This window comes from Saimiri boliviensis, chromosome 21 (assembly GCF_048565385.1).
Source record: "Saimiri boliviensis isolate mSaiBol1 chromosome 21, mSaiBol1.pri, whole genome shotgun sequence".
In the NCBI taxonomy this organism is placed as follows: Eukaryota; Metazoa; Chordata; class Mammalia; order Primates; family Cebidae; genus Saimiri; species Saimiri boliviensis.
In genome coordinates, this window is record NC_133469.1 from 10,650,153 (window position 1) to 10,667,466 (window position 17,314).

General features: G+C 42.0%; 1 protein-coding gene and 1 pseudogene across 4 annotated transcripts in view; both read left to right on the forward strand.

Annotated features, from left to right (window-relative positions):
* LOC141582634 (riboflavin kinase pseudogene) lies at positions 1-15,968 on the forward strand (annotated as a pseudogene).
* SLC25A17 (solute carrier family 25 member 17) overlaps positions 1-17,314 on the forward strand; it is a 50,240-nt gene that overhangs the window by 20,535 nt on the left and 12,391 nt on the right. For 3 of the 4 annotated variants that reach the window (XM_039463206.2, XM_074391259.1, XM_074391260.1), the window contains one exon: positions 15,911-16,027. In XM_039463206.2, coding sequence (XP_039319140.1) covers positions 15,911-16,027 — 117 coding nt within the window. Of the gene's footprint in view, positions 1-8,070; positions 12,231-15,910; positions 16,028-17,314 lie in introns of those variants that run through there. The other variant, XM_074391261.1, reaches the window with a different exon arrangement.

The window sequence follows — 17,314 nt, forward strand, 5'->3', positions numbered from 1 at the left end:
GGTTTTCTGGGTATAAAATGTTTTCATATTTATCTTGCCGTTTTATATCCTCTAAGAAGTTATTTAGCCCAAAGTAATGGCTTACAAAGAATATTGTCAGTTTTCCAACTTTTTAAAAAAATTGTGTTAAAAAACACATGACATAAAATTTACCATGTTAATCATTTCAAGTGTAAGGTAAGTAGTGTTAAATATGTTCACATTGTTGTGAAACAGATCTCCAGGACTTTTTCATATTGCAGACCTGATTCCGTTCTCATTAAACTCCCCTTTTCCCTCTCCCTCAGCCTCTAGTAACTACCATCCTACTTTCAGTTTCTTAAGAATTTGACTACTTTACATACTTGATATAAGTCAAATCATACACTACTTGTTTTTTTTGTGTGTCTGGCTTATTTCACTTAGTATAATGTCTTCAACTTTCATCCATGCCATATAGCATGTGACATGACTTCCTTTTTTATGACTGAATAATATTCCATTACATGTATATATCACATTCTCTTTATCCATTCATCTGTTAATGGGCACCTAGGTTGCTTCCATCTCTTGGCTGTTGTGAATATTGCTATGAAAATGGGTGTGTAAATATCTCTTTGAGAGCCTGCTTTCAGTTATTTTGGATATATATCCAGAAATGGGATTCCTGGATCACTTGGAATTCTGTTTTATTTTCTCTGGAATCTCCATACTGTTTTTCATAACGTAGTAGCATTATAATCCCACCAACAGTATACAGAAGTTTCCATTTTTCCACATTCTCACTAACACTTATTTTCTGTTTCTTTTTTTTTTGAGACGGAGTTTCACTCTTGTTACCCAGGCTGGAGTGCAATGGCGCCATCTCGGCTCACCGCAACCTCCGCCTCCTGGGTTCAGGCAATTCTCCTGCCTCAGCCTCCTGAGTAGCTGGGATTACAGGCATGCGCCACCATGCCCAGCTAATTTTTTGTGTTTTTAGAAGAGACGGGGTTTCACCATGTTGACCAGGATGGTCTCGATCTCTTGACCTCGTGATCCACCCGCCTCGGCCTCCCAAAGTGCTGGGATTACAGGCTTGAGCCACCGCGCCCGGCTATTTTCTGTTTTAGGATAGTAGCCAACCTAATGGGTGTGATGTGATATCTTACTGTGTTTTTTTTTGTTGTTTTCTTTTTTTTTTGAGATGGAGTTTCGCTCTTGTTACCCAGGCTGGAGTGCAATGGCGCGATCTTGGCTCACTGCAACCTCTGCCTCCTGGGTTCAGGCAATTCTCCTGCCTCAGCCTCCCGAGTAGCTGGGATTACAGGTACGCGCCATCATGTCCAGCTAATTTTTTGTATTTTTAGTAGAGACGGGGTTTCACCATGTTGACGAGGATGGTCTCCATCTCTTGACCTCGTGATCCACCCGCCTTGGCCTCCCAAAGTGCTGGGATTACAGGCTTGAGCCACCGCGCCTGGCCCTTACTGTGGTTTTGATTTGCATTTCTCTGATGATTAGTGATGTTGAACATCTTTTCATATGTTTGTTGGCCATTTGTATATTATCTTTGCAGAAATTTCTATTCTGGTCCTTTGTCCTTTTTTTTTTTTTTTTGAGACGGAGTTTCGCTCTTGTTACCCGGGCTGGAGTGCAATGGCGCGATTTCGGCTCACCGCAACCTCTGCCTCCTGGGTTCAGGCAATTCTCCTGCCTCAGCCTCCTGAGTAGCTGGGATTACAGGCATGTGCCACCATGCCCAGCTAATTTTTTTTTTGTATTTTTAGTAGAGACGGGGTTTCACCATGTTTACCAGGATGATCTCGATTTCTTGACCTCGTGATCCACCTGCCTCAGCCTCCCAAAGTGCTGGGATTATAGGTTTGAGCCACTGCGCCCAGCCCTTTGTCAATTTTTTAATCAAGTTATTAGATTTTTTATTTTGAAGTTGTAGGATTTCTTTATGTGGCATAATAAAAAATCTATGTGCCCTTTGTCTCTGGTTCCTGGCACAGTTCCTAAAACTATTGGAATTTCCTGAGTAGCAGTATCTTTTGTCATTCCTAATGAAGCCCTTTGAACTATACCTGAGTTTAGGCTAATAAGGTTACTACTGGTGGGCTCCTAGATAGCTTCAGGATGGAGGCTGGTGGCCAGAGGAACCAGCCATGTGCTTAGAGAAAAGGGGAGAGAGATTGAATTGTGGATAAATAACGGAGGATAGAAATCTAGGAGTCATCACAGGCTCTTTGTGCCTTCCCACCCTCCACATCTGCTTGGCCATCAAGAACCATTGGTCTGGCTGGGTGCAGTGGCTCACACCTGTAATCCCAGCATTTTGGGTGGCTTAGGCAGGCAGATCACAAGGTAAGGAAATCAAGACCATCCTGGTCAACATGGTGAAACCCTGTCTCTACTAAGAATATAAAAATTAGCTGGATATCGTGGCGTTTGCCTGTAATCCCAGCTACTCAGGAGGCTGAGGCAGGAGAATCGCTTGAACCAGGGAGTCAGAGGCTGCAGTGAGCCAAGATCACGCCACTACACTCCAGCCTGGTGACAGAGCAAGACTCCGTCTCCAAAAAAAGGAACCACTGGTCTGTCTCCTCAGTATCTCTTGGATCCATTTCCTCTTCTCCATATCCCTAGCCGTTTCCCCAAAAAAAGCCTTATCGTTGTTCATCTGGACTATTGCACTAGTCTGATCTTGCCTTCGAGGTCTTCCTCATGAACCTGCTTTGCACAGTCTTGCAGCCTTTCTAGGAGAGTAGTTTTCCAACAGTATCACAACTCAAATAACTCAAGTTTGAGATTTGTTCACTTGGGGAAAAAATTAGAATAGTTTCTGTACAGAAAGAGCTTTTCTTTTTTCTTTCTTTTTTTTTTTTTTAACAGAAATTACAACAAATGGCAATCCAGTGGCATCTTCTATACTTGAGATCAGTTATTTGTAATACCTTGATTTTAATCATTGTAGATTACTATAGTTTATATATATTTGCATTTGAAAGATTGACCCAGAGGGACTAACTCATATAACTTTCCAGGAAACTTCTAATTCATGGATATGTTGAAATTTTTTGCTTTTTATATTGTCCAAAGCTGTTATTTGCTACTGTGTCTTCCATCCCATTACCCACCAGATATAAACCACCCTGTGTTACTGTCTCTGTGTCCTGTTCGTTTCCTTTCTAACTCATACTGCAATTTATGATTACAGTAGACCTCCCCATACCTAACAGAGCTGGACTGGTACAGTAGGCAGTTAACTTTTATTTTTTACTTTTTCCACTTCTTAAAAATTTTTTTTTCAGGGCTCATGCATAATTTTTTTATTTTTCTTTGTTTTTCTGAGGGCCCAGTTTTTAAAAGTCAGTTAAAGTAACAAATACAATAAATAGCCTACTGACCTTAATTGTTGTATTTTAACTTTAAAGTTCACTCTTCTGATTTTTTTTTTTTTTTTCTTGAGATGGTGTCTCACTTTGTCACCCAGGCTGGAATGCAGAGGCGTGATCTCGGCTGGCTGCAGCAACCTTTGCCTCCCAGGTTCAAGTTATTCTTCTGTCTCAGCCTCCTGAATATCTGGGATTACAGGCGCCTGGCACCATACCCAGCAAATTTGGCCAACATGGTGAAACTCTGTCTCTACTAAAAATACAAAAAATTAGCCCAGTGTGGTAGCAGGCACCTGTAATTCCAGCTACTCAGCAGACTGAGGCAGGAGAATCGCCTGAACCCAGGAAGTGGAGGTTGCAGTGAGCCGAGATTGCGCCACTGCACTCCAGCCTGGGCGGCAAGAGGGAAACTCCATCTCTAAATAAATAAATAAATAAATAAATAAATAAATAAAATATTTTAAAAGGTAGGGAAAGAAAGAAGAAGAAAATGGTCAGGAGGCCCAGCTCCTGAGTCTTCTGGCAGCTTTTGTTGGGTCAGCAGCATCAGGGATCCCTCACGGCGTGTCATTGGCGCTACCCCGTCCCTGGTGCGCCCCCTCGACAGGCAGAGTTCACGGCCCTTTCCCATCCCCCGCTGGTCCAGGTCCCGGCGCTGCGTTGACAGTGTCTCTGCAGGGACCGGGCCACAGCCATGCCCCAAGCGGACTGTATTATGAGGCATCTGCCCTACTCCTGCTGGGGCCAAGTGGTGCGGGGCTTCAGCTGTCGCTCCAAGCAGCTGGGCATCCTCACAGCTAATTTTCCTGAGCAAGTGGTAATCTGCCAGCTGATACATCAGGGGACGTTTATTATAGTTGGGCCAGTGTTGGAAGTGAAGATGTTCATAAGATGGTGGTGAGCATAGGATGGAACCCATGACTACCAGAATAGGAAGTCCATGGAAATGCATATCATGGATTCCTTTAAAGAGCACTTCTGTGGGGCAATCCTTAGTTTGGCCATTGTTGGCTACCTTGGACCAGAAAATAACTTCGATTCTTTAGATCACTTTTTTCAGCAATTCAGGGTGATATTGAGGAAGCTAAGAAATGGCTAGATTTACCAGAACATTTGAAACTCAAAGTAGACAAATTCTTCCAGGTTTCTTAAAGCAAAATAATGAATGGCCACTGATGAAAAATATTATTTATTCATTCACTGTTTTTTAGTGTTTCAGTGTTTATTACTATCCAGCCTCATCTTGGTTATATTTCAGAAATCAAACATTTTCCGATAGCTGTGACTTAAACAATACAATGTAGTTACCATATCATGCTTCAACTGTTAAATTAAGCCAATCATGTCATAGCACTAAAAAGATTGATTTAAAAATCAAGATTAAAAAAAATACATATTGATTAAGATGTACCACTAGGAAGGTATTACATGTGTATAAGTATGGTCAAGTCACAGGCCGGGCGCGGTGGCTCAAGCCTGTAATCCCAGCACTTTGGGAGGCCGAGGCGGGTGGATCACGAGGTTGAGAGATCGAGACCATCCTGATCAACATGGTGAAACTCCGTCTCTACCAAAAATACAAAAAACTAGCTGGGCGTGGTGGCGCATGCCTGTAATCCCAGCTACTTAGGAGGCTGAGGCAGGAGAATTGCCTGAACTCAGGGGGTGGAGGTTGCGGTGAGCCGAGATGGCGCCATTGCACTCCAGCCTGGGTAACAAGAGCGAAACTCCGTCTCAAAAAAAAAAAAAAAGACAAGTCACTAGTTTGAGATGAAAAGTAACATTTTCATGATAAAATGCTAGCATGTATGTACTTGTATAATGTGTGCTTCTAAATAGAGAAGGCTTATTAAAGTAAATGCATTAAGGCCAAGTGCAGTGGCTCACAGTTGTAATCCCAGCACTTTGGGAGGCTGAGGTGGGAGGATTGCTTGAGCTCAGGAGTTTAAGACCAGTCTAGGCAACATAGCGAGACCCATCTCTATAAATTTTAAAAAAAGTAAATGCATTAAATGGAAGGTTGATAGTTTACCAAAACCTACAAAGATGTTTGTAAAATTTTGTTTTCGTCATTTTCTTTGAAGTCACATCATTGTACTATCTTCATTTTTGCATGGAGCTGCTTCAATTCTAAATCTTCTAGACTTCCCTGCCTATCTACTTTTTGTCGTTTAAGACAGTAAAATAAGTGTTTTTTAAGTCTAAAAAAGAAAAGAAAATGGTCAAGAACTGCTATTCTGAAACTCTGAGTCTATTTTATCTCTGCTTAAAAGCTTTCAGTGTCAGTCCCTTGCATGCAGCTTGGCACCCTCAGCATACAAGTCTCCTGCTGTTTACAGGATAAAAGCCCGACATATCTTATCTGCTATGAAACTGCTTACCTCAGGTTTGATCTTTCCTGATTTTGATTGCAGACACCACAGGTAGGCTACTCGCTAGGATGCCTATGCTCTTCCACTTCTAGTCACTGAGTTTTACGCTTACCAAGAGTGAACTGTTTATTCTCAAATCTGCTTATGCCAGTTTCATCTGTTACTGTAGGCAAAGCATTATGGTATGGGTGTCCTTCCATGCCAAACTTTGATTCTTTTGACTGTACCAACCCATTCAGTAACTCCATTCCACTACACCAACTGTGGTCTGACACAGTCTTACTGCTTATTTCATTTTATTAATTTCCATTCATCCCTTTATTCTCAGCTCCTTCTTCAGGAATCCTTCCTTTTTTCCCGTACCCGCCACCCCCAGGTTTTTTTCTGGATTAGGTGCCCTTCCTGTGTGCTCCAGCATAGCATCTACCTCTGTCTTAGTGTTTATTGCCTAATAATAAGTCTGCATATTCTTCTTCATCTTTAACTGAACAGTAAGCTCCTTAAAGGCAGAGATTACATTTTTGTTATTTCCAGATCCCCAGTGCCTTAGCACACTGCCTAGTACATAGAAAGTGCTTATTAAACATTGAGTGAATTAATTAAATTTAAAATACTGCCCCTCCTAGAGTCTTCTCCATTTTACTAAGTGCCAACTCTGTTCTTCCAGTTGATCTACCCAAAATCTTGAATGTATCCTCCTTCTCTCTGACCCCACCTCCAATCCATGAGCAAACCTTTCTTCTTTTGATACCCAGAATTCAACTATAGTCGACCCTCCACATCCTTGGGTTCCACATCTGTGGATTCAACCAACTGTGAATTGAAAGTATTTGGGGAAAAAGAAGAGAGTAGTTGCATCTGTACTGAACAGGTAGACTTTTATTTTCTTGTCATTATTATTCCCTAAACAATACAGTGTAACAAGTATCTACATAGGCTTTACATTGTATTATAAGTAATCTAGAGGGTTTTGTTTTGTTTTTTGTTTTTATTTTATTTTATTTTTTTGAGATGGAGTCTTGCTCTGTCACTCAGGCTTTAGTGCAGTGACACAATCTCGGCTCACTGCAACCTCCATCTCCTAGGTTCAAGCGATTCTCCTGCCTCAGCCTCCCAAGTAGCTGGGATTACAGGTACCTGCCACCATGCCCTGTTAATTTTTTAGTTTTAGTAGAGACAAGGTTTCACCATTTTGGGCAGGCTGGTCTTGAACTCTTGACCTCAGGTTATCCACCTGCCTCAACCTCCCAAAGTGCTGAGATTACAGGCATAAGCCACCATGCCTCGCCAAGAGTATTTAAAGTGTATGGGAGGATGTATGTAGGTTACATGCAAATACTTGTGCCATTTTATATCAGGGACTGGAGCATCTTTTTTTTACACCATGTTGGCCAGGTCTTGAACTCTTGACCTCAAGTGATCTGCCCTCCTTGGCCTCCCACAGTGCTGGGAGTGAGCCACCGCGCCCACCTGGCTAGGGCCTCCTAACTGATCTCTCACTTCCGCCTTAGTCTCCTTCAGTGTGTATTCAACACAGCAGCCAGTGTGATAGTGTTAAAACATGAATGAGGGCTGGGCACAGTGGCTCACGTCATTAATCCCAGCGGTTTGGGAGGCTAAGCTCAGAGAGTTGTTTGAGGCCGAAGTTTGAGACAGCCTGGGCAACATAGCAAAACCTCATCTCTACAAAAAATAAAACAATTAGTTGGACATGGTGGCATGCACTTGTAGTCCTAGCTACTCAAGAGTCGTTCAGAGTGAGATCCTGTCTCTTAGAAAAAATTTTAAAAAGTGAGTGAGATCATATTTCTCTGTTCAGAGCCTTCCAGTTGCTTCCCCTCTCACTCAGAGTAAAACCCAAAGCCCTTACCTTGTCCTTCAAAGCCTGTTTAGCCTGGCCATCCGGTTCTCTTCACTTACACTGCTGCAGCCACCCTGACCTCTTTTCTCCTTCCTGAACACTCCTGGCATGTGTCTGCCTGTGTCCCTGCTGTGACTTCTGCCTGGTAACCGTGTGGTTAACTCTTTCACCTCCTTTTAGGTTTTCCCTAAATGGCCACTGTTTTGTTTTTTTTGTTGTTGTTCGTTTGTTTTTTTAAGATGGAGTTTCGCTCTTGTTACCCAGGCGGGAGTGCAATGGCGCCATCTTGGCTCACCGCAACCTCCGCCTCCTGGGTTCAGGCAATTCTCCTGCCTCAGCCTCCTGAGTAGCTGGGATTACAGGCACGTGCCACCATGCCCAGCTAATTTTTTGTATTTTTAGTAGAGATGGGGTTTCACCATGTTGACGAGGATGGTCTCGATCTCTTGACCTCATGATCCACCCGCCTCGGCCTCCCAAACTGCTGGGATTACAGGTGTGAGCCACCGCGCCGGGCCAAATGGCCACTGTTAAATGATAAACTTTAGACAAATTGCGTTTAACAGAGTTTTTGTTTTGTTTTGGTTTGGTTTTGGTTTTGGTTTTTTTAAAGGAGTCTCATTCTGTTGTTGTACCCAAGCGAGTCAAGGAATGCGCCACACTCGGAGATTGAATTATGTCCTTTATTATGCCAGTGACCGAGAGGTGGCTAACACCCAAAATTCTCTAGGCCCCTAAGAAAAAGTTAGGTGGTCTTTTATACCCTAGTTTTAAAACTGAAGGGGAACCTAGCTGAAGCAAATTTTTCACAGAAGCAGAGTAAGCAAAAAGTTAAAAGATAAACTAGTACATGAGAAATAAAACAGTGCCAGGTGCAAGGGGTAAAGCTGTCGTGACAGACATACAACTTATAGATAATGGGGGCTCTGGGCGCTCGACAGCATGTGCATCCCCAGGCTCTGCTGGTACCACTTAAACTCAGCCTCTTATCAGCAAATACATTCCTGGAGGTGCCCAGTGTCAGCCTGCCCCAGCTACGTACTACAGTTAACATACTTAATGGTGGGAAAATAACTAAAATGAAGAAGCTAAGGTGGAGTCTGTCTGGCTCAAGAAGCTAACATGAAGCCTGAACAGCTTTCAGTCTGAGAAAGAGAGAGTCAGTTTTAGCTGGCAAAAAGCAGGTTATCACACTGTCACCCAGGCTAGAATACAGCAGTGTGATCTCAGCTCACTGCAACCTCTGCCTCCCAGGTTCAAGCGATTTTTCTGCCTCAGCCTCCTGAGTAGCTGGGACTACAGGTGCATGCCGTCACGCCCAGCTAATTTTTGTATTTTTAGTAGAGATAGGATTTCTCTGTGTTGGCCAGGCTGGCCTCAAACTTTTGACCTCAGGTGATACACCAACCTCAGGCTCCTAAAGTGCTGGGATTACAGGCATGAGCTATGCGCCCAACCTAACAGAGTTTTATCAAGGAAAGAACAATTCATAAATTGGGCAGCCCTCAGAACCAGGTCAGAGTGACTGAAGCTGTCACATGGTAGAATATTTATGGATAGAAACAGGAAAGTGACATACAGAAATCAGAAGTGAGATACAGAAACAGCCAGATTGGTTACCACTTGTTTACCTTACTTGAACAGTTGGCTGCCTGTGATTGGTTGAAACTCTATGATTGGCACAAGATCCAGTTAGGTTGTAGTTCTGTCGCCTAGGCTGGAGTGCAATGGTGCAGTCATAGTTCAGTGCAGCCCCCAATTCATGGGCTCAAGAGATCCCCCTGTGTGGACCTCTCAAGTAGCTGGGACTACAGGTATGCCACTACACCCAGCTAATTTTTTTCTTTTTTTGTAGAGATGGGGGTCTTACTCTGTTGCCCAGGCTGGTTTCAAACGCCTGGCCTCAAGCAATTCTCCTGCCTTGACCTTCCAAAGTGCTGGGATTACATGTATGAGCCACTGCACCCAGCCAAATACTCATTTTAAAAAATAAAAAGAATATTTATTTTTATTGATATTAAATCTACCTTCTTAAAGCAACTAGAAACAAATATGAAATTTAGTATGTATGTTTTCTCCCCCCACAGAGGTATGAGTTAGCAAATCCAAAATGACTTTATGTGTACTTTAGGATAAGTAAATATAATGTGATCCTGGCCCAGTTCCCTTGGACAATAAAAAAGTATACCCTCTTGCCGGGCGCAGTGGCTCACGCCTGTAATCCCAGCACTTCGGGGGGCCGAGGCGGGTGGATCACGAGGTCAAGAGATCAAGGCCATCCTGGTCAACATAGTGAAACCCCGTCTCTACTAAAATACAAAAATTAGCTGGGCATGGTGGTGCGTGCCTATAATCCCAGCTACTCAGGAGGCTGAGGCAGGAGAATTGCCTGAACCCGGGAGGCGGAGGTTGCGGTGAGCCGAGATCGCGCCATTGCACTCCAACCTGGGTAACAAGAGCGAAACTCCGTCTCAAAAAAAAAAAAAAAAAAGTATACCCTCTCCCACAAGCCATTCATTCATCATGGTTTGTTCATTAAATATATATTGAGTATCTAGTATGTGCTAAATCCAGCTCTAGGTGCTAAGGATATAGCAGTAAATAAAAAATGAAAATGACCTCATGAAGCTTATGATCTAATAGTGTAAGATAGATAATAAACAAGAACAATACATAGTATGTTAGAGGGTAAGGTTACGGACAAAACTTAAGCAGAGAATGGATAGAGAGTAGTGAGGGTTAAAAAGAGATACCATTGGCTGGGCACATTGGCTCATGCCTGTAATCCCAGCATTTTGGGAGGCTGAGGTGGGTGGATCACCTGAGGTCAGGAGTTCTAGACCAGCCTGGCCAACATGGTGAAACCCCCCTCTCTACTAAAAATGCAAAAATTATCTGGGTATGGTGGCAGGCGCCTGTAATCCCAGCTACTCTGGAGACTGAGGTATAAGAATCGCTTGAACCCTAGAGGTGGAGGTTGCAGTGAGCAGAGACCGTGCCACTGCACTCTAGCCTGGGAGACGGAGCAAGACTCCATCTCCAAAAAAAAAAAAAAGAAAGAGGTATCATTTTAGATATAGTGTGGTATTAAGTCAAATTAAAGCTATCTCTACATACTTTAACTTCAGTGCTGGGAATGTTAAAAAATTAAAAATAAATTAGCTGGTGTGTGCCTGTAGTCCCAGCTACTTGGGAGGTTGAGGAGGGAGGATCACTTGAGCCCAGGAGTAGGAGGCTGCAGCAAGACCATGTCTCAAAAAATAAAATACTCTTAACAGCTAATGGAATAAAAGCGGTGTGAAAGTGAATTCCTGTGTTTTGAAATTGTAAAGAATAAAATGAATAATCACTTGGTGATTAGATTATATTAGTGATTCTCCACTGAGGTTGATTTTGATCCACAGGGTCAAATGTGGCATCTAGTGGGTAGAGGCCAGGGAGACTACTCAGTGTCCTACACAATAGCCCACATACACACCCACATACAACAAAGAATTTTCTTTTTTCTTTTTTTTTTTTTTGAGACGGAGTTTTGCTCTTGTTACCCAGGCTGGAGTGCAATGGCGCGATCTCGGCTCACTGCAACCTCCACCTCCTGGGTTCAGGCAATTCTCCTGCCTCAGCCTCCTGAGTAGCTGGGATTACAGGCACACGCCACCATGTCCAGCTAATTTTTTTGTATTTTTAGTAGAGACGGGGTTTCACCATGTTGACCAGGATGGTCTCGATCTCTTGACCTCGTGATCCACCCGCCTCGGCCTCCCAAAGTGCTGGGATTACAGGCTTGAGCCATCGCACCCGGCCAACAAAGAATTTTCTACTGCAAAATATCATTACTGTCTCAGTTGGGATACCCTGTGTTAAAGAATTTTACAATCCTTTGTAATCGTGAGATTCTCTGATTGTAGGTCTTCTCTTTTTCTGAAGGTTGGGAGTTCCTTGAAAATTACTTTTGTGAGTTTTAAACTTCTCTTCATAACAGGGTTTTTTTTTGTTTGTTTGTTTTTTTGTTTTTTTTTTGAGACGAAGTTTCGCTCTTGTTACCCAGGCTGGAGTGCAATGGCGCGATCTTGGCTCACCGCAACCTCTGCCTCCTGGGTTCAGGCACTTCTCCTGCCGCAGCCTCCTGGGTAGCTGGGATTACAGGCACGTGCCACCATGCCCAGCTAATTTTTTGTATTTTTAGTAGAGACTGGGTTTCACCTTGTTGACCAGGATGGTCTCGATCTCTTGACCTCGTGATCCACCCACCTTGGCCTCCCAAAGTGCTAGGATTACAGGCTTGAGCCACCGCGCCCGGCCCCATAACAGGTTTTTGTACTTTAATATGTAGGTATTTTAATAATAATTCTAACAGCTTTCTCTCTTCCTGCTGTGAGCCTGTCATAGGATTATAATCACTGCAGAAATGAGTTGTGTCATCTCTAAGGAGAACTAGAAACAGCATTGTTGCTCTTCAAATTCTTCTTGAAACTTAGAAATTTATTATTTATTGTATTTTCCCAGAAAAACAAGCCTATAAAGCTTAATAGCCTGGAGAATAATTTGGAGACAGAACCTTAACAGATAACTTAAACGAGGAGACATTCATTTTATGAAATTGGAATTTTTACCAGTGACTCTTAATGAATGCCAAAGGTATTATCATTGTTATGATAGTTCAAAATGCATTTTCTGCCCTCAGGCCTTAAATCTGGTAAGACAGGTCTGTTCCTGTTGTGTGTGAAGTTTCATTCCTTCCTACGGAGTCAAGTGATTTTTTTAGATTTGTGCCTTTTCCTGCCATTTTCTTATATCCGTGGTCATTGCACATATTTTCCAGAAGTGCATACCCAATTAACATACTTCATTTGTGTTTTCTCTCCATAACAAAGGAGACTCACTGCTGATAAAATTATTTGTTTTCACGATTTCAGGAGTAAATAGCTATGTTCCAGTTGTTCCTTGATTTAGTGTGTTCAATCACTGTTCTTCATCTCTTAATTTTGGTGTGTTCTTTCTTGTAAACAATTTGTTACATAAAAGAATGAAAGAAAATAGAATTATAGACATTAGAATTAGAAGAAAAACAGTCTTCTGTCCTTTGGTAGGTAAAGTATTAATTTGTATTTCCACTTTAGAACTGAAGTAGCATCCACAGCTTGGAATTGCCAGAAGAGTTGGTTTTTTGTTTGTTTGTTTGTTTGTTTGAGACAGAGTCTTGCTGTGTTACCCAGGCTAGAGTGCAGTGGCACGATCTCAGCTCACTGCAACCTCCGCCTCCCGGGTTTGAGCGATTCTTCTGCCTCAGCCTCCTGAGTAGCCGGGATTACAGGCACCCACTACCCCCGCCCCCAGCTAATTTTTGTATTTTTAATAGAGACAGGGTTTCACCATCTTGGCCAGGCTGCTCTCAAACTCCTGACCTTGTGATTCACCCATCTTGGACTTCCTAAGTGCTGGGATTACAGGCGTGAGCCATTGTGCCTGGCTGGAACTGGCAGAAGAGTTTTGTACACAGGCTTATACATAAGCAGACAATTTTCTTTATCCTTCGGGCCTCTCAGGAGTTGGAACTGGTACTCATGAATGGTTTGTGTCATGCTTCTCTCGGTGGAATTTTGACCTCTTCTTGATGATATAGGTTGCAAGTTTTAGTAAAGTTTTGGATTCTCAAATATTTTGAGTGGTTTCTCTTAGAACTCATAAAATTATAGTGGTTAAAAAATACTCCTCCACTGGGCGCGGTGGCTCACGCCTATAATCCCAGCACTTTGGGAGGCCGAGGCGGGTGGATCACGAGGTCAAGAGATCGAGACCATCCTGGTCAACATGGTGAAACCCCGTCTCTACTAAAAATACAAAACATTAGCTGGGCATGGTGGCGCGTGCCTGTAATCCCAGCTACTCAGGAGGCTGAGGCAGGAGAATTGCCTGAACCCAGGAGGTGGAGGTTGCGGTGAGCCGAGATCGCACCATTGCACTCCAGCCTGGGTAACAAGAGTGAAACTCCGTCTCAAAAAAAAAAATAAATAAATAAATACTCCTCCATCTATTTTGGCTTAGAGGGTGAAAAAAGTACTTGAACTTCTCAGATAAAAAGCTTTGAAATACGAAATGTTCTTACAAGGACTTGATAATTTGTTATTTAAATAATGTGGTACATTTGTGTACTTGAAGTTGTCCTTTAAAATAATCCTTTCAGAAAGAAAAAAAAAAGAAAAAATAATAAAATAAAATAATCCTTTCAGTCTTTCTCGTGTTAATAATGGGGATATGAAAGCAGATTTTTTTTCTTTAAATAAGAAAAGGTGTCACTCTGTTGCCCAGGCTCTGGAGTGCAGTGGCATGATCACAGCTCACTGCAGCCTTAACCTCCTGGGCTCAAGGGATCCTCCCACTTCAGCCTTTTGAGTAGCTGGAACCACAGGAGTACGCCACCATGCCTGGTAATTTTTAATATTTTTTGTGGAGATGGACTCTCCCTATGTTGCCCAGAATGGTCTTGAACTCCTGGGCTCAAGTGATCCTCCTACATCAGCTTCTCAAAGTGCTGAGATTACAGGCATGAGCCACCACACTGGGTACGAAAGCAGAATTTTGAAGAATGGTTAGATCTTAATCTTAACTGCATTGCCTCCTAAGTGCTTTTGAAGAAATTTTTTTTTCTAAATAGTATTTAATAGGCAACATTTCACTTGTTTAGAAAGGTGTGTGCACTATGCCTTTCTAGAGTGTCTGTGGATGCTTGTAATCTCTGGTCCTGAGTTCTCCTGTCTTCCTTTTCTCTTAAAACGAATGCAGTAGACTGCTCAATCCACTTTCTAGTCTGATTTTCTGGCTGTTGGTTTTTCTCTGTTAAGTGAAGTGTGCATTGCATTGAGTAGGAATACATTCTAAAATCTAGGCAAATAGGAATGTGTTAATATCCTTCTATAATGGCCTCTGGGGCACTAGCACTTTTAAAAATAGACGAGCAGGAATCTGCAACTGAGGGTTTTTTAGATTATAGTCAATGCCTCCAGTGACAATGTGTGAATATTTTTAAGTTATAACTAGAGATGACTCCTTAATGTTATGTGAATCTATAAAAATGTAACAAATATGACTGATAAAAGTATTAGGTGATGTCTTATTTTGAGAAGTGTGCTCTCATAATGCTCCTTAGAGATAGGCAGCAAAATATCTTTAACAACTGTATGCAACCAGTGAAAAAATTGAATTTGTATCTCTTGGCTGTTTTGCTAAGTTTATCCTTGGTTAGACTATATAGAATATTCCTATGTAGACTACATATAATATTCCTACATGTAGTATTTTGACATCCCTGAAATCAAAACTGTATTTCTTCAATTGTGTTTAAATGAATTTTAGTAAAAGACTCTTGCCTAAGATTTTTTTCTCTTGGTTCTTCAGATCTTGACTAGAGCCAGACAGCTGGATGTGTGCTTTTTTTTACTGAGTTTGTTCATTACTTCATTTGTTCCACTATTTAACAAATTATAACGTATATACCATGTGTCAAGCACTTTGTTACAGTTCTATCTGGTATTTTTTTTTTTAATCATTTCAGGACTGGTGAGGAATATTTTAATATCTCAAGATGGTGTTAAATTGGGATCATGTGTTTTCAAAACAGAAGCACCTGGCTCATTGTATTGTTCTACTCTGAGGCAACCTTGGGGGGCCAAGATCCCCATCCTTAAGCTTGTAAGGATCATGATGCTTGTGAAGCTGTTTCAGGTGTTTTGTGACACTTAATAACTACTGCTTGCTGCCTGCCTATCCTAATTCTCTAAGGGAGGAAGAACTCTTAAATGAGCTTCTAGTCTCTGTTAAGGCACTTTAAAATGTCACCACTTTTCCCCCTCCTGTCACCCATTGTACCACATCCAGACTCACATCAAACCATTTGAGCTACTTAAGAGTTAAATTGTGTGTTTTATCCGATATTGTCATAAACTTAGCATGTTAGCTATAAGCCACTCCCATCTCTAAAGCTGTTATGTTAAAATTATATTTAAAGCTGTATCAAAATTGCTACTTTGAATGGTATACAAATTGATAAATAGATTTCCTGTTGTACAAATGAGGAAACTTGTTGCTCTTCATCTGGAGAGGTGCTGCTGCCAGCCATTTTGCTATCAGCAAAGCTTCCAAATCGCTTCTAACAGTAGTGGCTTGTGTTGTACCCTGGCACAAAGGGACTCCTTACCTTAGATCTCCTAAGAGGTCAGTGGCAGAGATAGAAATGGAATATTGTTATGTAGCTTTAAAACAGCAAAGCTGAAAAGCTGACATTTTGCTTTCCCTTTTTCTCTCCATCTTTCTTGTTAAAGGAGTGGTTAACGTGTTGCTAACAACTCCACTCTGGGTGGTAAACACCAGACTGAAGCTGCAAGGGGCAAAATTCAGGAATGAAGACATTGTACCAACAAACTACAAAGGTATCATTGGTAAGTATCTCTTTGCTGAGTTCCTGTTTAAAGGTTTTCCTTCTTTGTATCTGGAATATGTTGCCACATAAAGCTACATAACAGAAAACCTCAAATCTGGGCATCCATGAGTAGCATTTTTTTTTAACTCATGTGTCCGTGGATTTATGTGGTGGATTTGGCTCATCTAAGCTAGCCCTAGCCTGACAGTCTCAGCCCACATATTTCTCCTCCTCTTTCTGGGACCAGCATGAGCATATTCTCCTCACTGTGATGGCAAAAGCTCAAGAGGACACAGCCAATCGTATAAACACTTTTCAACCCTGTTGGCACCTTGTCTGTTGACATCCCAGTGGCAAAGGACATCACATAGCCAAGCCCGAGACAAGAGGTAGAGAAGTATACTTCTCCCAGAGAGTATCAGTGGGAAGGGAGGAATATTTTTGAGAATAATCTATACTTTTTTATTCCAGTGCTGTCTTTGGATAGATACCAGATTGGTATCAGATATCTTTGAGCTTCTGCCTTTCAATAGTACGGCATTACCAGGTTCTCATTTTCCTATCATTCTTTGTAGTGGAGTAGTGGAATAGTGGTTTTTAGAAGTCAAATCCTGTATAATAAACTCCAGGAAACAATCTTACCTTTTGTTGTACTGGAATTTGTTGTGAAATATGTGGGCTCAGTTCACAGTTCTGTATAATCCAGAGTTCCCAGTGATGGTGATAATGACTTAGGAGAATATGACATTCTAGCCCTGGATCATCAGGAATGGTTGCCTGTGATTGAAGTTAGTCTCTCAATAACTTGGTGACTGTCAGTGCTGATTATCAAAAAATAATTAAGTTATAAACTTGCCCCCAGACTATCATTGCAAGAAGGAAATTTTTTTTCCCTTTTTTTTTAGTTGGAGTCTTACTGTGTCACCCAGGCTGGAGTGCATTGGCACAATCTTGGCTCACTGCAACCTCTGCCTCTCGGGTTCAAGTGATTCTCTTGCCTCAGCCTCCTGAGTAGCTGGGATTATAGGTGCACGCCACCCTGGCTGGTTAATTTTTGTATTTTTAGCAGAGACAGGGTTTCACCATGTTGGCCAGGCTGGTCTCAAACTCCTGACCCCGTATCTGCCCACCTTGGCCTTCCAAAGTACTAGGATTACAGGTGTGAGCCATTGCACCTGGCTGCAAGAGGGAACTATTTATAGAACCAGTATGGTTTGTGTTCTGGGTGCATTTGAACAGAATTCATGTTGTCTTCTTTAGTTAGGGGATTGTCATCATGCTTTTCAAAAGTCCCTCATTTCTTGCT